The sequence below is a fragment of the Euprymna scolopes genome, chromosome 16, assembly GCF_053919585.1.
Source record: "Euprymna scolopes isolate OS-2025 chromosome 16, ASM5391958v1, whole genome shotgun sequence".
Classification (NCBI taxonomy): Eukaryota; Metazoa; Mollusca; class Cephalopoda; order Sepiida; family Sepiolidae; genus Euprymna; species Euprymna scolopes.
The window spans coordinates 86,198,445-86,221,086 of NC_136497.1; the positions used below are offsets into that span (position 1 = coordinate 86,198,445).

Here is a 22,642-nt window from a genome sequence, read left to right on the forward strand (position 1 = left end):
AGTAATAGAAATTATATTTATATACTTTAGATATTGATTGCTTTCTTTTCATTTATATAACTTATTAACATTTACTTATTTATTTAGCATTTTCTTTTTATATTACAACGTTAATGTTTATGAATATTGAAATAAAATACATTACTACAGATTTATTAATAATATCTCTCTTTTAATCACTTTTATCAGCTATCAGTTAATTTTTGTGCTGATTCGATTTTTATTAATAAACACATTTTATTATTTTAATAAACTATTACAGTTGTTTTAAAAGTAATAGAAATATTTTTTTTTAAACAGTAATGAATTTTCACAACTCAATATTTTACAATTGCTAAATTTTTAAAATCTATCAAAATTTTTCTATTGATTCTATTTTTACGATATTTACAGGGTCAATGTGAAATTTTATGTTCTTTCCAATAAATCTAATATAATATTTTAGACAAACGTTTTTTTTTAATTCACGACCCCCCCAATCCCAATTTTTAAGTGTCTATTAAAAAATAAATACTTACTTTAGTAACCCGATAGTAAATTATTAATTTACCCACAAATTGAAGAGAAAAGGTCAATACATAATATATTCAAATTTAAAAAAAAAACAGTGTTCTTTTAGAATTTTACCTGTAAAGTTTGAAGTTTAAAACCTTTTTTTTAACCACGTTATTTGATTTTTTTTTTGTTTTAATGGAACCTTGGTCCTTGCTCCTTTAATTGAAAAAAAAATTAGGGCTTGAATTACATTTTTAAAGGAGTTATATTGGCTGCTTTCTTTTTATTTATAGAACTTAATAACATTTATTTATTTATTTCATATGCTAATATTTTTGGAATTTTACAATACACTTTATTACAAATACTTTGGCAACAGTTTATTTAACTCATATTGCTAATACTTTTTGGATAAAAATATTTTGTTTCCATTTTTCGGAATTTTCTTTTTTTTTTTTACCTTTTTTTATAATTTTTTATAGCATTTTCTTTTTAAATTACAACATTATACATTAGGCACCGCCAAAAATGGCCGCAAAATCAAGTTTTTGTTTTTTTAAACGAAATTACGTTTATTAAAATCCATTATTTCTGAGTAACTTTTTTTTTCCAGAAAGATTAAACCCTGAATTTTATCATTTAGAAAACAGAATAATGTAAAACTTTTTCTACTATTTTTAATTCAATTTTAAATGTTAAATTTTCCCAAAAAGTTAACAATTGACATTTTTTGTCTTGCACAAAAAACGTACTTAAATATTAAAAAAAAAAGGGTTTTTGAAATAATTAATTAATTTATTTATTGTCTAACTAAGATTTAGGATGATTTTCTAAGAGAATATGCAAAAATATTATAATATAAGTACCTGAATTTCAAATAATTCCACTTATTCATATAGGTAACCAAATATTCGCGTTGACGTAGAGTTCAGATCGACTCTGTTTACGTTTTCGTCTGATAAAAAGCAAACTATGGAAGACCAAACAGGCCAAAAAAAACTTATTTTTCAGTGACGAAAATTTCAATGTATTATTAAGCTGAGGCTGGCCAGTACCAGATGGGTGACCATTTGTATGCGTTTGGTTTTTAATGTGTATGTGTGTGGGGGCCAGACTCCCCAAAATGGGGGGGGGCAATTTAAAGCAGAATAAAAAAAAAATTATTTCAGCGCGTTTGGTCCACCATAGTCATAGGCGGCAAACGTTTTCAAACGGGATCGAAAAAAAAGATGCTATTTTTAACACAAAGGGCACAATATTTATCGAATTTTTTTTTTTTTTGGTATCGATTATTCAAAGCATGCCCTGTTTAATAATGGTCATGCATTATTCGGCTCGCTAAAAAAAAATTGTTAATTTATTTATCAAAAATTTTTAAATAGATTTTTTAGTATACATATTAAATTTTTTTTTTTTTTTTTGCTTAACTTAAATTAATTATTTTACTTAACATATTCACCGAATTTCACACTTCAAAACTCAAAAGCGGGATAATTAAACACAATCGAAGTTCTGATATTCAGACGTCAAAATAAGGTATGCAAACAATTTTTTTTTTTTTTTTTTTAAATCTATAATTCTGTCCCTTACAACACAATATGTTGATTTCAGTCTCAGATGATTATTTTAAGCATATTTGTTCCCACTTCAAAACAAGGGGGGGGGTTTGTAAGCAAAAAAAAAATATATATATAAATATCGTTTATGAAAAATAAGTACACTGTTATAAAGTTCATTCTTCTCCTAATAATCGCTGAAAATTTCGTATTGATCGGATAATTACCTGATTTTTGGTAGATTTTTAAAAAGACGGTCCGTCAAAAAGTACTGATCTGCCCCCCCCCCCAGTTTTGGCGGTGCCTATTATACATTAGTACACATTTATTTTTATTATCTCTCTTAATTTTTTTTTTAAAGTTTTTTATATACTTTTTCATAGCATTTTCTTTTTATATGACAACGTTAATGTTCAAATACATAAAATACATTACGGCACATTTATTAATATTATCTCTCTTTTAATCACTTTTATCGACTATCAGCCAAATAGCCGGGGTCGAAAAGTTGGGAAATTCTTTTTCTATTCATTTAAAGAATATGCTATTAAAAAAAGTAAACGTCGATAAGAGTGAGACATAAACAGTAAAAAAAAAAAAAAAAAAATTTTATTTTTAAATGGGTAGTAATGTCTTTTATTTCAATATTCGATATAAGAATACTTTCAATATTTCATATACATAATATTTCAATTAAATAAAAGAAAAAGTCGATAACATTGACACATTTATTTCATATGCTAATATTTTTTGGAACAAATATTTTGTTTCCATGATTTTGGATTTTACAGTAAACTTTATTAAATATTCTTAGAACATACAGAATTAAAAATCATATTTTAAAATATTCACCACATAACAACACTAGGGTTTGAATTACAAACCAATTGAGACCTTTGCTTAATTGAAACAAATAAAAAGTACTTTAAGCCCAAAATACTCATAATTGCCCCCCCCAAAAAAAAAATTGGTGGCCAGAAAGTATCTTATCATTTTCTGTTCTATTTACACATTAAAATTATTATTCGCAGTAAAGAAATATATTTATTTTATGAAAACTACTTATCTGCCCTATATTTAAATGTAATATTCATTTTAAGCATCCCTGAAAACCTGTAAAAGACTGCACCCCTCTCCCACATTTGCTAATGCATTCTACTAAACATGTATACAATTTTTCCTTTTTCGTTGCAGTTTGCACATTCTTTGCCGACTTGAATAGAAACAGTTACAAATATATAAGCATTTTTATTATAAAAGTTTTAATTGTTTATTTGACTTTGCTTTTTACGTTAACAATTTTGTTGCTACATTTCACTTTTATTATTGTATTTTTACCCATACATTTCTTCTAAGAAACGTTTATATATTAAAAAAACAACAAAAAATGCCTAGGAGATCATCAGCATCATCATATGGACGCGCAGCAGCAGCAGCGCGTGAACAGAAACGAAGGCGGTCGGAAGAAAGTGCAGAAGCTCGAGAAGAACGCTTGATGCTTAATCGAATCAGGATTGAAAACAAAAGAGAACATGAAAGTGTGGCCGACAGACAAACACGTTTGACTGCTAGCAGTAGTCGCATGGCTACAATAAGAGAAAATGAAAATGAAGACGATACAGAAATTCGACTAATGGCTAATAGCAGCCGCATTGCTGCAATGGGACAAAATGAAACTGAGGACGAAAGAGAAATTCGTCTAATGGCTAATTACAGCCGCATCGCTGCATTGAGAGAAGATGAAACTGAAGACGAAAGAGAAATTCGTCTTATGGCTCATAGCAATCACATGGCTACAGTGAGATCACAAGAGACACAAGAAATACAACAGAATAGGAGAATGGCTGATCGAACCTTCCAGTCAACACGCAGAACTAATCTAAGACACGAGAGACATAGTCATTGGCTGATGGAAGCATTTTTTTATGATGCAGAGAAACATTATAACACTGACCCGAAAGTAATAATTGGGGAAATGGACAACATTTGTGGACATTGTGGTGCCAAAAAATGGATTGCTGAAAGACCTGGTTTGTGTTGCTTGGGAGGTAAAATCAATTTGCCAAAAATACAAGATCCTCCAGAAGTTCTGAAAACTTTACTGACACAGGATACAACAAAAGCGAAACAATTCAGAAAAAGTCTTCTAAAATACAACTCTGCCTTTCAAATGACATCTTTTGGAGCTTCTAGAAATGTTACTGACTTTGCATTCTTTACCACTTACAAAATACAAGGTCAGTGTTATCACTTGATGGGTGATCTGCTTCCATTACCCGGACATTCTTATGAATTTGTGCAGGTTTATTTTATGGGTGGCAACGAATCAGAAGCACAGCAAAGATGCACGAATGTGCAAGGTGGATTAGACTTGGAGATTGTCATGGAGTTGAAGAACATGCTTCACCAACACCATAAATATGTTGGAATTTTGAAATATGCAATTGAACAGATGCAACATAGTCGTAATCATAAAGTCATCATCAAAGCAGACAAACATCCACCATCAGAACATGCACGGAGATACAATGCACCTACGGCCGATGAAGTTGCAATCATAATGGTGGGTGAACAACATGAATACAGGGACATTGTTTTGCAATTAAGAAGTGGACAACTGCGTCGTATTCCAGAAACTCATAGAGCTTATGATGCACTCCAATACCCACTTATGTTCTGGAATGGACAAGATGGATATCATTTTCAGCTGTGGCAGAGGAATCCACAAACAGGTCTCAATATAACTCGATCTGTAACATCTAAGTGTTTTTATGCATTTCATTTTATGGTGCGAGATGGATTCAATCATGTATTATCTTTAAAAGAAGTGACCAGTCAGTTCATGGTGGATATGTATGCAAAAATAGAAACTGAAAGATTACATTTCATACGAAAAAATCAAAAAAATTTAAGGGTGGAAGAATATATACATCTGCAAGATGCTATGAATTGTGATGGTGACCCGAGAAATATTGGACAACCAGTTATCTTGCCTTCCAGTTATACAGGAGGACCACGATATATGCAACAACGGACTCAAGATGCAATGACTTATGTAAGAAAATTTGGACGAGCTGATCTTTTCATCACATTCACATGTAATCCAAAGTGGAGTGAAATTACTAATGAACTTTTTCCACATCAAAAAGCCAAGGATCGCCATGATTTGATTGCTCGAGTGTTCCATGAAAAACAAAAGAAACTCCTCTGGCTTCTCAAAGAAGGACGAATTTTTGGTGAACTTAGTGCTTATTTAACTACGATTGAGTGGCAAAAGAGAGGCCTTCCGCACTCTCACACCCTGATTTGGTGTAAAGATAATATTAATGCTGATGATATAGACAAAATAATTTCGGCTGAACTGCCAAATGAAACTACGGATCCAGAACTTTTCGAAATAATAAAAACTCAATTAATCCATGGACCATGTGGAGTCTTAAATCCAGCGTCACCCTGTATGGAAGATCGTAAATGCTCCAGAAGATATCCAAAGCCTTTTATTGGAGAAACACAGACTGACAATAATGGTTATCCTCTTTATCGCAGACGTTCACCAGAAAATGGAGGCGAATCAACAACCTTAGTTGTTAGAGGACAAATAACAACCGTGGACAATCGATGGATAGTGCCTTATAATAGTTTATTATGTAAAATTCTGAAGGCACATATCAATGTGGAATTTTGCAACTCCATCAAAGCCCTTAAGTACATAACAAAATACATAAACAAGGGTAGTGACATGGCAACATTCAGTATTGGTGATGAGGGTGCAAGGGATGAAATAAAGTTTTATCAGACAGGAAGATACATCTCCAGTAATGAAGCAATATGGAGGATCTTTGGATTTGAAATCCACCAACGATTTCCAACCGTTGTACATTTAGCAGTACATGTTGAGAATGGACAGAGAGTTTATTTCAATGAAGAGACTGCACATAATTTGGCGCAGACACCACCAGAAACAACCTTAACTGCATTTTTTAAACTATGCCAAGAAGATGATTTCGCTAGATCTCTCATGTATACTGAAATTCCTACATATTATACCTGGAGTAAGCAAAAAAAGTGGGTTCGTCGTAAGCAAGGACAAATTGTGCCAGGTCATGACATCAAAGCATCTGACGCTATTGGCCGTGTTTATATTGTGCATCCTAATAACAGAGAATGCTTTTATTTACGATTGCTTCTCCATACTATTCGTGGACCAACATCTTTTGAGGATCTCCGACGCTTTGAAGTTGGACTGTGTACAACATACCAAGAAGCATGTGCTGTACGTGGACTTTTGAAAGACGATGAACACTGGCGGAAAACTTTACAAGAAGCATCAGTCTCACAAATCGCCAATCAAATTAGACAATTATTTGCAATTATGCTTACAGCCTGTGGGATTGAACAACCACATTTGCTCTGGAATGAATTTAAAACTGATATGTCCGAAGATTTTCTTCATCAAGCCCAAATGCGAAATGAAAATATGGCAATTGCATTTTCGCCTGAGATATTTAATCTATCTCTTGCTGACCTATCCCGTCGAGTACAAGCACTTAACCGTACGTTAACGAATTGTGGCATGCCAGAGCCTGCTGATATTATGAATGTAAACCACAGAATACAGCAAGAGACTTATGACTATGATGCCTATGACCAATTCATTCAGGAAAATGAACCTCGGCTTGTGGACGAGCAGAAGAATATTTACGAGAGCATCTTGGAAAGCATTCATCATGATCACGGAACGACATTCTTTATTGATGCCCCAGGTGGAACTGGCAACACTTTCCTGTTAAATCTGCTCCTTGCAAAAGTTCGTCTCACAAACAATATTGCCCTTGCAGTGGCATCCAGTGGAATTGCAGCAACACTTTTGGATGGTGGTAGAACTGCTCACTCTATGTTTTCTCTCCCATTGGACCTTACTAGACAGGAAAAACCATTGTGTAATATTAAAAAAGATTCAGCAAAGGCTAAACTACTGCAAAACTGTAAATTAATAATCTGGGATGAAGCAACAATGAGTCACAAAAAAGCTATGGAAGCAGTAGATTCTACACTACAGGACCTAAAAGATAACACACAAATAATGGGTGGAGTGACTTTGGTTTTTGCTGGTGATTTCAGACAAACCCTTCCAATTGTTCCTCGAGGAACCAGAGCTGATCAAATGAATGCATGTCTCAAAAACTCCTATTTATGGCATCATATTAAAACAATGAGTTTAACACTAAACATGCGAGTACATTTACATGCTGATGATGCTGTTGGTGACTTTGCCATTAAACTTTTGCAAGTGGGTAATGGACTTCTGGACAAGGACTCCTATAACCAGATTCAGTTGCCTTTTACAACAATTCAAACAGAAGAGGAATTTATAATGAGAGTTTTTCCAGATCTTCATAATTTGCATACGGATATCAATTGGCTAAGTAGCCGTGCAATTTTAGCAGCAAAGAATGAATCTGTAAATGAAATAAATAGCAGGTTGTTGAATAGATTACCTGGAGAAATCATATTATACAATTCAGTTGATACAATCTGTTCACAGGACGAAGTAACAAATTATCCGACTAAGTTTCTTAATAGTCTTGAACCACCAGGAACGCCTCCACATAGTCTGTTTCTAAAACTTGGAGCACCAATAATGTTACTTCGCAATCTTGATCCACCAAAACTCTGCAATGGCACAAGGCTCACCATAAAGAATATGATGCCTCATGTACTGGAAGCAACAATTATGTCAGGTAAGTATGCAGGATTACACTGCTTCATTCCCAGAATCCCAATGAGACCACAAGAATTGCCATTTGAGTTTGAAAGGCTGCAATTTCCTGTCAAGCTAAGTTTTGCAATGACAATAAACAAATCACAAGGACAGTCACTAAAAGTTGTTGGGCTCAACCTGTCAAAACCAGTATTTTCTCATGGACAGCTATATGTTGGCCTATCAAGAGTTGGACACCCTGATGGACTCTTCATTCTGGCACCAGATAAAAAAACCAAAAATATTGTATATTCTGAAGCATTAAGATGAAGCATAAATATATAAACATGATTACGAAACTTTTCCCTGAAGCAAAAAATATATAAACAACATGATTATGAAACTTTTCCCTGAAGGAAAAATATATAAAGATGATTACGAAACTTTGCCCAGAAGGAAAAGAATGCGAAATGTGCCATGGAAAAACCCTTTGCGTTACATACATGTGCGAGGGAGTCTTAAAGCTAACTGTACAAAGCAAGGTATACCACCATCCTCCTTCAGATTGGATTGGACAAAAATGAATCGAACCCACAAACTAAAGTTTAAACATCTGGTACAGTATACATCATGCCATGGCAATGAATACATTGGACAAGATTAATTTAATGTTAAAAACTCAAGAAATATCTGAAAGTATGTCAAACTTACAAAAAAGAACTACCACCTAAAGTGGAGTAGAGGTAAGGCTCCCCCACATAACCAAAAAAGAAAGCCCCCCCCCGCCCTACAGGAGACAGGAGCTCCCCTACCATTCTGGGGCAGGGAAGGAGCAAGGAAAACTCTTAAACATAAATTGTCAACGAAGGGTATACACCCTTGGGAGCTAGAAGAGTCTTTTTATACGCATCAACACACAGCGAAACTTAAAAAGATAAAGAGATCAATAGCTATAGCCAGCTGGTCTCATAAACACAGGTGTACACTACACCGAAATTCACTTCAGGTCTGCATTTCCTCCATGCGAATAAGGTCCTGATTCCCCCCCAAGTGCAGGAAAGTTGCCCAACTCCCCTCTGGGTACACTTAAAAAGAAAACTACCCCCTCCCTAAGGCAGGAGAGAGAAGGCTCCCTGCCCCATCTCCTTCGTTGGTCGGATGACTGTCACCTCCCTAGAGCGAGGGATAAAAAAAAAAAGCAAATCACCCCTTCAGTCCTTCCCTAATCTGAGTAGCACGGCTCCCTCCTTCAGGGAGGGAAGGTCAACAGGTGGAGGAAAAATAGTCAACGCAGGGCATACCGCCTGACAAGCTAAAATCGTATTTTTATATACGGCAGACAGTAAGACTATTTGCCTTGGGGGCGGGCTAAGCACTCCCTCACCCCCAAAGTGGGAGCCGGGGAAACTTCTCCTCTCAGAAGCGGGAGGGGAGGCCAGGGAACCTTCTTTTTCCCCTAAAAGAGGGATATCCTTTTGTATGGTTGGTCTCCCCCCCCCCCCGTTGGTTCCGCTTTATCCCTCCGGAAAGAGATCAACCTTACACAAAAACAAAAAAAAAAAATACGGGTAGAGGGAAGCCTTCCAGAGCCCCCTTCTGGGAGAAGTTCCCCGGCTCCCACCTTTTGGGGAGTGCGCAGCCTGCACTCCAGTCAACCAAATAAATAAAAAATTTACCCATCCCACCTTTGTGGGGAGAGTGCTCAGCCCACCTTCTGAGCCACCATAAAACAAAAGTTTCCTTCCACCAGAAGGGAAGGGAAGTAGAAAGAAAAAATATTTAAAAATACATGGTCAACACATAACCAAAAAAGAAAGCCCCATCCTCCATGGGAAGAAGGCTCCCCTCTCATTCTGGGGCAGGGAAGGAGCAGGGAAAACTCTTAAACATAAATGGTCACCGAAAGGGTATACACCCTGTGAAGCTAGACTCCCCCCCCAGTGCAGGGAGGTTGCCCAACTCCCCTCCGGGCACACTTAAAAAGAAAACTACCCCCTCCCTAAGGCAGGAGAAAGAAGGAAAAATAGTCAACGCAGGGCATACCGCCCGACAAGCTAAAATCGCCTATTTATATACGGCAGACAGACTCTATTTGCCTTGAGGGCGGGCTAAGCCCTCCGACTCCCCCCCCCCAAAGTTGAGAGCCGGAGAAACTTCTCCTCTCAGAAGCGGGAGGGGAGGCCAGGGAGCCTTCCCTCTTTCAACTAAGAGACAGATATCCTTTTGTATGGTTGATCTCCCCCCCCCTCTGTCGGTTCCGCTTACTTCCTTCGGAAAGAGATCAACCTTACACACAAAAAAAAATATGTGGAGAGGGAAGCCTTCCCGGGCCCCCTTTCTGGGAGGAGAAGTTCCACAACTCCCAACTTTATGGGAGTGCTCAGCCCGCCCTCCAGTCAACCAAATAAAAGAAATTTCCCTATCCCATCTTTGTGGGGAGAGTGCTCAGCCCACCTGATTGATTCTTTGTTCCACAGATTATAAGATTAAAACACTGAGCCAACATTAACAATTCTGACTTATCATTCAAACATGATTACAAAACTTTTCCCAGAGGGAAAAGAATGCGAAATGCGCCATGGAAAAAACTCTTTGTGTTACATACATGTTGGAGGGAGTCTTACAAATAACTGTACAACGCAGGGTATACCATCCGCCTCCTTCAGATTGGATTGGACAAAAATGAAATTAAAAGGAAACGAAATTAGGAACAGTCATGAATTGAACCCACAAACTAAACGTTGAACATCTGATACAATATCCATCATGCCATCGCAATGAATACATTGGACAAGATAAAATTACTGTTAAAAACTCAAGAAATATCCGAAAATATGTCAACCTTACAAAAAAGAACTACCACCTTAAGTGGAGTAGAGGTAAGGCTCCCCCACATAACCATAAAAGAAAGCCGCCCCCCCTACAGGGGGAAAGAGCTCCCCTCCCATTCCAGGGTAGGGAAGGAGTAAGGAAAACTCTTAAACATAAATGGTCAACGAAGGGTATACACTCTGGGAAGCTAAAAGAGCCTTTTTATACAGCTCATCTGATGGCAAAACTTAAAAAGATAAAGAGATCAATAGCTATAGCCAGCCGGTCTCATGAACACAGGTTTACACTCCATCCAAGTTCAGTTGAGGCCTCTATTTCCTCCGTGCGAATAAGGTCCTGACCCCTCCCCAAGTGCGGGGAGTTTGCCCGACTCCACTCCGGGCACACTTAACAAGAAAACTACCCCCTCCCTAATGCAGGAGAGAGAATGCTCACTGCTTGATCTCCTTCTTTGGTTGGATGACTGCCACCTCCCCATAGCGAGGGGTAAAAAAAAAAAGCAAATCACCCCTTCAGCCCTTCCCTGCGTAGCACGGCTCCCTCCTTCAGGGAGGGAAGGTCAATAGGTGGAGGAAAAATAGTCAACGCAGGGCATACCGCCTGAGAAGCTAAAATCGCCTTTTTATATACGGCAGACAGTCAGACTCTATTTGCCTTGAGGGCGGGCTAAGCCCCTCCCCCAAATTTGAGAGCCGGAGAAACTTCTCCTCTCAGAAGCTGGAGGGGAGGCCAGGGAGCCTTCCCTCTTTCAACTAAGAGACGGATATATATGTATCTTTCTTTTCTTTGCTTATTTCTTGGTACTAAGGATTTCTGTATGCATGTTATTTTATTTAAGAGTACTAAATAGCTTTTCAGTTTCTTGAGACTCTTTCACCTGTCTGGATTCTGCAGCAACGTTGTGGAGTGATATGTAAAACATAAATTGGTACTTTATAACAATAGGTATGTAGAATTCTAACTCGCCAGTGTTGATCGCTTCGATTATTTACAAATTCACCAGGTCCTGGATATGACCATAAACTGTATCCAAACGTGGGGCTTTGTGAAGTGTGAAGCCACCATTTAATTGCTATTGCTACCAGGTCCACTCTGATCTAGAGTGGTAGTACCTGTTAGGGTCCCAATTATGAGTTAAATAGAAACCAACATTAAATAAACAAATATATTCAAGGAAAAAAATGTCACTGGATTTGGCATGAAATAACCTGATATAGTGTTGATATGTCATAAAACAAAATGAACCAACAAATTCACCAATCGACACATTATCAACAAATGTATCTTTCTTTTCCTTTTTCTATGCTTATTTCTTGGTTCTAAGCTTATCATTAACAAACCCTGACATTTCTTTTACTTTGTTTTGTGTATATATTTTATTTTGTGTAGAATTAAAAAAAAAAAAAAAAATTACATTTCGCTACCACATTTGCAGCGAAATGTTAGCATAAATAAAATCACTGGTGACAACCCATGATGTTTTTTCTAATGAACACCAATTAACCAACACGCTTTCCATTGGTTTTTCATAACAATTTAATATTGATAAATTATAATAAACATTTCCATTACTTTTCTCTTTTTATCAATAAATATACTTGGTTGATAATTAGAGGACACAATGTTTATTGTAATAAAACTTGTGATCTATAACATCCAATTCTAACAATTAAACTTTCCTTTCTCAATTGAAACAAACAACATACCCCACACTATGTTCCTAAAAATGAGGATTTTACTATTGCGTTTACATAATTTTTTAGCTATGTTTCTCTTACTTTCAGCATGAGAAAATATAATTTTCTACATGTGTTTCATGCATAACACACAAACGTATATGTGACCAACATTTTACCTCTGATATTTTTCCAAAAACACCAAATAACATTCACGCTTTCCATTGGTTTTTCATAATAACAATTTAATATTTATAATTTATAATAAACATGTCCATTCATTTTCTCTTTTTATCAATAAATATGCTTGGTTGATAATTAGAGGACTAAAATCAGATTTGTAAAAATTTCATTTTTTTTTTTTCACTCTGAGAATTTTCTTTTTATTTCTTTGACAAACTATTTTTTTCAATTGACTTCAGCACATGATTGTTATTGCTTCTTCCCCTTTTGTCTTATATTTTTTTTCTTCATGCCAAAGATTTTATATATCAAATTTTTTCTCATTTCTTACATTTTATTTCTTTAATTCATAGTCCGCCAATATAGTATTAGTTTCAATTCCATTGAACACAATGTTTTATATAGTAAACGTCAGCATATTTCACTTTTCAAGTATTTTTTTATTTTATTTCAAATACTATGTTTTATTTCATTTTGTTGACACTCATTTACCTCTCTGGGGTGCTACAAGGAACATGTAGAGTGATATATCAAACATGAATTGGTACTTTATAACAATAGGTATCTAGCATTTTCAGATAGCAATGTGGATAGTTTTAAACATGTATACACTTAAAATCTCATAATATAAAGAAATGTATCTTTTTTTTTCTTTTCCTTTGCTTATTTCTCTAACCTAAACATATCATTAACTAACCATAAACTTTGTTTTAGTTTTATATATCTATTTTATATTGAAGAATACACAAAAATCAATTTCACTACCACATTTACAATGTTAGCATACACAAAAATCACTGGTTACAATCATTGATAGCTGTTTCTTATAAGCACCAAATATCTATCACAATTTCGAATTGTTTTTCATGATAACAATTCAATATTGATACATTATAAGAAACATTTCCGTTGCTTTTCTCTTTTTATAAATACAAATAATATTAAGCACACCATACCAATTCATTGTTTATACGGTCCCGAGCAACGCCGGGTAGCCCTGCTAGTCTATATATATAAAAGACAAAAATCTGTGAGTTTGTATGTTTGTATGTAACGCTAAAACTTTTGAAAGACACAACCAGACTTGATAAATTTGGTATCATATCGAAGCCCCGTGTCCCGGATGACAAATATCGAAATTTCACGTCAAACTGACGAGGAGAAAGGGGTAAACGTATCAGTTATCTCCAAGGGGGTCCCAAAAAAAACTGTCATTGTAATGCTTTTTATTACGTAATTCTTGAATGATCCAATGTAATTCATACGTAAAAAAAAAAACGTTTAGTCATGTCACGTGACGTGACGTCAACGTCCACTAATGGCGAACAATTGTAAATAACAAGTTTTGTCTTCGATACTTTTGCATTTTTCTCTTCGGCTTACTTATATCTATTATTTAACTTTATGCCAATGTTTCCATCGTGATTAACTGGTTAAAAATATTATTTATACAAGAGTTTTAACGAAAAATGTCAGGAAAAAATGTACAGGAATAAAAAAATTCACCTTTCAAAATATTAGACGATAATAAAAATATCGTAATATTTATGTAATATAAAATAATTAGCCATTTTGTATATTACCACGTGACCTCATACCTCTTAAGCTGGAAGGGGGGGGAGGAGTAAAACCAACACCGTCTCTCTCTCTCACACTTACTCTCTCTCTCTCTCTCACTTTCTCTATCACCCTCTTTCTATTTTTCTATTCGTTTAAAAACACTTAGTCATGTCACGTGACGTGACGTCAACGTCCACTAGTGGCGAATCTAATTCATAACTTCACTGTGCACCGGTTTGGTTACTATGGAAACACTTAATTTTTGTGCTGCTTCGAAAAGGAACAAAATTCACTATACACCGCTTTCTCTTCCCTCCCTCTCTCTCTCTCTCTCTCTCTCTCTCTCTCTACACCCACTTTCTCTTTAAAACCAGTCGGTGTGTTTTTGATGTTACGTACGTATTTTTTATATTTTTATCTCAGTAATTTTTATTATATTTAATAGCATTTTCTTTTTTTTTTTTTCATGGGAAATTATTTTTCTATTCGTTTTAAGAAAATGCTATTAAAAAATAAAAATGCGATAAATTCTGGCAACAGTTATTTATTTATGCTATTCGCAGCCGGCCGGAGGAAACGCGCTTAGACATTTTGTAAACATTGTTTTTAAAAAATAAAAAATAATACTTCTATTATGTTTTAAACGACTGTAATAGTTTATTTTGGAAGTATATTTCATAAGGAAAATAAACAACCCACTTTAAAAACAGAAATTACGAGTTTTATATATTTTATTCGCAGTTTTTTTTGGGGGGTAGTCCATTATGTCTGTAACAGTTTGTTGAAAAAGTGTAGAATTCAATTAAAAAAACAACACCGTCTTTTTTTTTTTTTAAAATAAAACTAAAAACTTTATTTTTAAAATTTCGATGTTTGACAAACAGTCCATTATGTCTGTAACAGTTTGTTGAAAAAGTGTAGAATTCAATTAAAAAAACAACACCGTCTTTTTTTTTTTTTTAAATAAAACTAATTTTAAAATTTCGATGTTCGAAAAAGAGTCCATAAAGAATAAAACAGTTAATAAATACAAAAAAAAGTCCATTAATTTGAACATAAAGCCTGTTTGAATAAAACTTATATAAAAAAAAACCGTCACTTCCGGCAAATGGCTATGTAAACAACTGGTGGCATTTTTCGAATACATCGGTAAACACTGTATGTTTTTCGAGCTGAATAAATATGTTACATTGATTAAAAACACAAAAAATATATCCAGTTGGATAGAAAAGTAACTTATCTTGCCTTTCCTAACATTTATTTGTTATATATTTGTCTTTTGACCGTCCACTAATGGCGAGTTTTTTTGTTTTTTTTAAATAAAACTAATTTTACAATTTCGATGTTAGAAAAACAGTCCATCACATGTCAATATAAAAATTCTCTTTTTGTTTGATAAAAAGAATAAACAGTTAATAGATACAACAAAAAAGTCCATTAAGTTCAACAAACTAAACTCTTTTATTTATAATAAAACTCTTCGACAGTTTAAATGCTTTCAAAATCCTATGTAAGTATATCGTTTTTACTGTACACAGATTCGAAAAAGTTGTCATCAAACAAATATATGACAGAGTTGAATAAATATGTTACATTGATTAAAAACACTTCTTATTAGCATTTTCTTTTTATATGACAACGTTAATGTTCATGAATCTCTCTTTTAATCATTTTTATCGACTATCAGCCAAATAACCGGGGTCTAAAATTTGGGAAATTATTTTTCTATTCATTTAAAGAATATGCTATTAAAAAAGAAAAAGTCGATAAAAGTTAGACATAAACAGTAAAAAAATAGAAGATATTATTATTAAATAACAATAATTATTAAAAATAAATATTAACATTTACAATAATAAAATGAGTTAGTATTAAAAATAATTATTAAAATAAAAATGAGTTTATTATTAAAAATACATATTAATATTCAAATAAAATTGTTTTTATTATTAAAAATAAATATTAATATTTAAAGTAGAATAAAATGTGTTTATTATTATAAATAAATATTAATATTTAAAATAATATGTGTTTATTATTAAAAATAAATATTAATATTTAAAATAATATAATGTGTTTATTATTACAAATAAATATTAATATTAAAATAAAATGTGTTTATTATTAAAAATAAATATTAAGGAAGGTCAACAGGTGGAGGAAAAATAGTCAATGCAGGTCATACCACCTGACCAGCTAAAATCGCCTTTTTATATAAGGCAGACAGTCAGACTATTTGCCTTGAGGGCGGGCTAAGCCCTCCTACCCCACCCCCACCCCAAAGCTGAGAGCTGGGGAAACTTCTCTCAGAAGGGGTATGGGAGGACAGGGAGACCTTCCCTCTTTCAACTAAGAGATAGATATCCTTTTGTATGGTTGATTGACCCCCCCCCCTGTCGGTTCTGCTTACTCCATTCCGAAAGAGATCAACCTTACACAAAAAAAAAAAAAAATATGGGGACAGGGAAGCCTTCCCGGGCCCCCTTTCTGGGAGGAGAAGTTCCCCGGCTCCTACCTTTTTGGGAGTGCTCAGCCCGTCCTCCAGTCAACCACAATATTTGAAGAATAAAGATATTTTTGTTTTTGTGTTTTAGGTGGTGAAGGTGATCTGGGGAGTGTTTTTTTTTTTCACAAAAAAGGTACTTTTTACGAATGGGTATCCAAGAAAATTACAGTATTTTGTCAGAAATTAAGATTTTCATTGACCACTCTCAATACTATCAGAAATGAACAAAGTTAATTAAACAGTCTACACAATATAAACTAACTGTTTTGTTGGCTTTTTATTCTAACTCCAAACTAACCCATAACTACATTTTTCTTTTATTTTGCAAATTTGATTTCCTTTAGTTTATATTGTGTAGCTGAATCAGAAATTGATTTATCTTTTGTCATTTGTAGTTAACATGCTATCAGCGCAATTACTACAGTGTAATCACACATGATCTACCAAAATAAAAACACTTCAGATAAAGTCTTAAATAGAATTCAGTTCCTTACATGACATCTGATGAAGTCAGTACAAACGTTACAAACTAATACTTGAAAAACAATTTGACATTTACTGTACTACAATATCACATTTGTATAGAAGTAGAAATCTGGATACCTATTCTGATACCTAATAAAAGAAAGGACACTCTTTGGGGCGGATTTTGATGAAATAAACATTGAAATAATTTAAGAATTTTACCAAAATAAAATTACTTGGTAATCACCCAATTTCTGCCACAAAATTTTAATTGGCAAAACTCATAAGCATAAAATATATATTTTCTAATTTCATCTTTTTTTTTTACATAATCTGGTTTGATGTTTTCCTAAATATTCAAATCACTATATTTTGCTGCTTAATATTAAATACAGCAAATGAGTTATTTTTATGCATCAAACAATTACATTTTCTCATTCATCCAAACTAATCACTGAACATCAATTTCATATTTTCTTCACTAAAATATTACTATGCTTGATGTCATCAAGTAGAGCGGATCATTTTTTTTTACATTTGTTTACACATTTTTTACAAATGTTTTTGAGAGTCCATACAAAGTTATAAGTGTTCAACATTTTTTTTCATTTGAATATATTTTGTCTAAGATTCTTAGCCTATGTCATTGCATACCAATTTGTTTCTTGAAAGTTAAGTTCACTGTAAAAACATCTGATACACCAAAATCCCTGATACCTGTTTCTTATAAGCGCCAAATAACTATCACTATTTCGATTTGTGTTTCATGAGAACAATTCAATATTGATACATTATAAGAAACATTTCCAGTGCTTTTCTCTTTTTAGCAATAGTTGGTTGATAATTAGAGGACACAACTAACCCTATACTATGCTTTACTTTGTTTTGTATATATATTTTGTATTGTGTGAAATTAACAAAGATTCATATGCAGGAATCTGTTGATACATTCCAAGAATCCCAATGCGACCAACAAACTTGAAAGACTACAATTTCTTTTTACTATGACCAATAAGAAAGCTCAAGGACTAAGTTGTTGGACTCATCCTGATCACCATTTTAAATTATTGTTAACAGTAAGTTTAACATTTTAAGTACAGAATAATATTCCTTTTGATATTTATAAATTACTATTTTCTGTGACAGATGTTACTTTTTCAATATTGATTGTACCCTCTTTTGTGTTTTTAAATTTTGCATACAATAATATTAAGCACACCATACCAAGACCACTATTTGAGCATCTAATAAACTGCCTACCAAGACCAATGTTTTCAAGTGACAATGGAGAGTATTCATGTTATGTTTCACATTTTTATGTTTTGAAATATTTTGCTGCTTAATATCAAATTCAGCAGATGTTTACTTTGTTTTGTGTATATACTTTATATTAGGTAGAATAAACAAAACTTAATTTCGCTACCATCATTATTTGTAGTGACATGCACTGTTAACATAAATAAAATCAATGGTGACAATCCCTGATACCTGTTTCGTATAAGCACCAAATAACTATGATAATGTGTTATTGTTGATACATTATAATAAACATTTCCATTGACTGGTCGTTTGCTTAGCTTAGGTTTACATCATTTTTTCACAATGTTTCTCTACTTGCTTTCAGCATGAGAGCAGATCATATTCTGCACATGTTTCATGCATATCACAAAAACTTATAATATTTGATCAACATTTGACTAACAATTTTACAAAAAAGACCTACCACCTTAAGGGGGGTAAAGGTAAGGCTCCCCACATAACCATAAAAGAAAGCCCCCCCCCATACAGTGGGAAAGAGCTCCCTTCCCATTCTGGGGCAGAGAAGGGGCAAGGAAAACTCTTAAACATAAATGGTCAACGGAGGGTATACACCCTGGGAAACTAAAAGTCTATATGGAATCTGCATAAATTAAAATATCCTGTTTAAGCGTATTGTATGACAGGGAGGGAAGGTCAACAGGTGGAAGAAAAATGGTCTACGCAGAGCATACCGCCTGACAAGCTAAAATCGCCTTTTTATATACGGCAGACAATCAGACTCTGATTGCCTGGACGGCGGGCTGAGCAATGAATGTGGAAGCCGGGGAACATCTCTCAGAAGGAGGATGGGAGGCCCAGGGAGCCTTCGCTCTCCTCCTAAGAGAGGGATATCCTCTTACTCCCTTTGGAAAGAGATCAACCTTACACAAAACAAAAAATATGGGAAGAGAAGCCTTCCCGGGCCCCCCTCCCCCTTCTGGGAGGAGAAGTTCCCTGGCTCCAACCTTTTTTTTTGGGGGGGGGGGCCTAAGCCTGTCCTCCAGGCAACCAAATGAAAAAGAAATTTACCCATCCCACCTTTGTAGGAAGTGTGCTCAGCCCACCTTCTGAGCCACTGTGAAAGTTTCCTTCCACCAAAAGGGAAGGGAACGAGGAAGGAAAAGTCTCTGAGAATCTTCATGCAATTTCTTTGACAAAGAAACTGTTTTCACACAAAATTTTTATTGCTTTTTCATCTATTGTCTTATATTAGGATTTCTTTATGCATGTTATTTTATTTAAGAGTACTAAATAGCTTTTCAGTTTCTTGAGACTCTTTCAACTGTCTGGATTCTGCAGCAACGTTGTGGAGTGATATGTAAAACATAAATTGGTACTTTATAACAATAGGTATGTAGAATTCTAACTCGCCAGTGTTGATCGTTTCAATTATTTACAAATTCACCAGGTCCTGGATATGACCATAAACTGTATCCAAACATGGGGCTTTGTGAAGTGTGAAGCCACCATTTAATTGCTATTGCTACCAGGTCCACTCTGATCTGGAGTAGTAGTACCTGTTAGGGTCCCAATTATGAGTTAAATAGAAACCAACATTAAATAAACAAATATATTCTAGGAAAAAAAAATGTCACTAGATTGGGCATGAAATAACCTGATATAGTGTTGATATGTCATAAAACAAAATGAACCAACAAATTCACCAATCGACACAATATCAACAAATGTATCTTTCTTTTCCTTATTCTGTGCTTATTTCTTGGTACTAAGCTTATCATTAACTAACCCTGACATTTCTTTTACTTTGTTTTGTGTATATATTTTATTTTGTGTAGAATAACCAAAAAGACATTTAGCTACCACATTTGCAGCGAAATGTTAGCATACATAAAATCACTGGTGACAACCCATGATGTTTTTTCTTATGAACACGAAATAACCAACACGCTTTCCATTGGTTTTTCATGATAACAATTTAATATTGATAAATTATAATAAACATGTCCATTACTTTTCTTCTTTTATCAATAAATATACTTGGTTGATAATTAGAGAACACAATGTTTATTGTAATAAAACTTGTGATCTATAACATCCAATTCTAAAAATTAAACTTTCCTTTCTCAATTGAAACAAACAACATACCCCACACTATGTTCCTAAAAATGAGGATTTTACTATTGCGTTTACATAATTTTTTAGCTATGTTTCTCTTACTTTCAGCATGAGATCATTTTCTACACGTGTTTCATGCATACCACACAAACATTTTACCTCTGACATTTTTAATTTTTTTCCAATTTCCTTTCACCATGAACATTATCATTAGTACAGTTTTCATTTAAAATGAAGCTGTACATGGTTACTATTACTTGGAAAGCAGATCTAAAAAAAAAAAAAATATCTGTTTTCACTTTGAAAATTTACGATTTATAGATCTCGGATTTGGCCCTTCTTCACCTTTTATCTTACATTTGTAAATATTGTATATATATAAACTTTTTTCTTATTTCTCCAATGTTATTTCTTTCATGCAATTTCATAATCCACCAACATTGTATAAGATTCAATTCCATTTGACACTTGAAAACAACTTTTTATATAGTAAACAGCATTTATTTCTTTTCAGACATATTCTTATTTTATTTTATTTCCAGTACTATGTTTTATTTCATTTTGTGGACACTCATTTAACTCTCTGGGATGCTGCAGGGAACATGTAGAGTGATATATCAAACAAGAAGTGGTACTTTATGACAATAGGTATCTAGGATTTACACATACCAGTGTTGATAGTTTGAAATATTTACAGACTAACATTTTACACAATATAAACACATGTACCTTTTTTTTCTTTTCCTTTGCTTATTTCTCGAACCTAAACTTATCATTAACTAACCCGTAACTTTGTTTACTTTGTTTTGCGTATATATTTTATATTGGGTAGAATTAACAAAACTTAATTTCGCTACCATCATTATTTTTAGTGACATGCACTGTTAACATCAATAAAATCACTGGTGACAATACTTGATACCTGTTTCGTATAAGCACCAAATAACTATCACTATTTCGATTTGCTTTTTCATGATAATATGTTCATCTTGATACATTATAATAAACATTTCCATTGACTGGTCGTTTGCTTAGCTTAGGTTTACATCATTTTTTCACAATGTTTCTCTACTTGCTTTCAGCATGAGAGCAGATCATATTCTAAACGTTTCATGCATATCACACAAACTTATAATATTTGATCAACATTTGACTAACAATTTTTTGCCAATTTCCTTCAACATTCTCATTACCATTACTACAGTTTACATTTTGTCGTTAAAATGAAGCTGTACATGTTTCCTATTACTTGGAAACCAGATTTGTAAAAATCCCATTTTTTTTTCACTCTGAGAATTTTCATTATATTTCTTTGACAAACGATTTATTTTCAATGAACTTCAGCACATGATTGTTACTGCTTTTTCCCCTTTTGTCTTATATTTGTTTTTCTTCATGCCAAATATTTTATATATCAATTTTTTGCTAATTTCTTAAATTTTATTTCTTTAATTCTTAGTCCACCAATATAGTATAAGTTTCAATTGCATTGAACGCAATGTTTTAGATAGTAAACATCAGCATATTTCACTTTTCAAGCACTTTTTCATTTTATTTCAAATACTATGTTTTATTTCATTTTGTTGACACTCATTTACCTCTCTGGGGTGCTACAAGGAACATGTAGATTGATATACCAAACATGAATTGGTGCTTTATAACAATAGGTATCTATAATTTTGCTTAATTCTCTAACCTAAACTTATCATTAACTAACCGTAAATTATGTTTTAGTTTTGTGTATATATTTTATATTGTGAAGAATAAACAAAAATTCATTTCACCACCACATTTGCACTGTTAGCATACACAAATATCACTGGTTACAATCATTGGTAGCTGTTTTTTAAAAACACCAAATAACATTCACGCTTTCCATTGGTTTTTCATGATAACAATTTAATATTGATAAATTATAATAAACATGTCCATTACATTCTCTTTTTATCAATAAATATACTTGGTTGATAATTAAAGAACACAATGTTTATTGTAATAAAACTTGTGATCTATAACATCGAATTGTATAAATTAAAGTTTCCTTTCTCAATTGAAACAAACAACATATCCCACACTAAAAATGAGGATTTTACTATTGCCTTTTAGATCATTTTTTAACAATGTTTCTCTTCTTACTTTCAGCATCAGAAAATATAATTTTCTACACGTGTTTCATGCATACCACACAAACGTATATGTGACCAACATTTTACCTCTGATACATTTTTTTCCAATTTCCTTTCACCATTGTCATTATCATTAGTACAGTTTTCGTTTTGTCTTTAAAATGAAG

At 33.5% G+C, this 22,642-nt stretch overlaps 1 protein-coding gene across 1 annotated transcript in view; it reads left to right on the forward strand.

Moving 5' to 3' along the window:
* The first annotated feature begins 3,546 nt into the window (after positions 1-3,546).
* The window catches only part of LOC145296195 (uncharacterized), a 92,627-nt gene continuing 73,531 nt past the window's right edge, over positions 3,547-22,642 (forward strand). The window contains exon 1 of the mRNA XM_080142405.1: positions 3,547-6,928. Within this exon, the coding sequence (XP_079998531.1) occupies positions 3,547-6,928 (3,382 nt within the window). The remainder of the gene's footprint in view (positions 6,929-22,642) is intronic.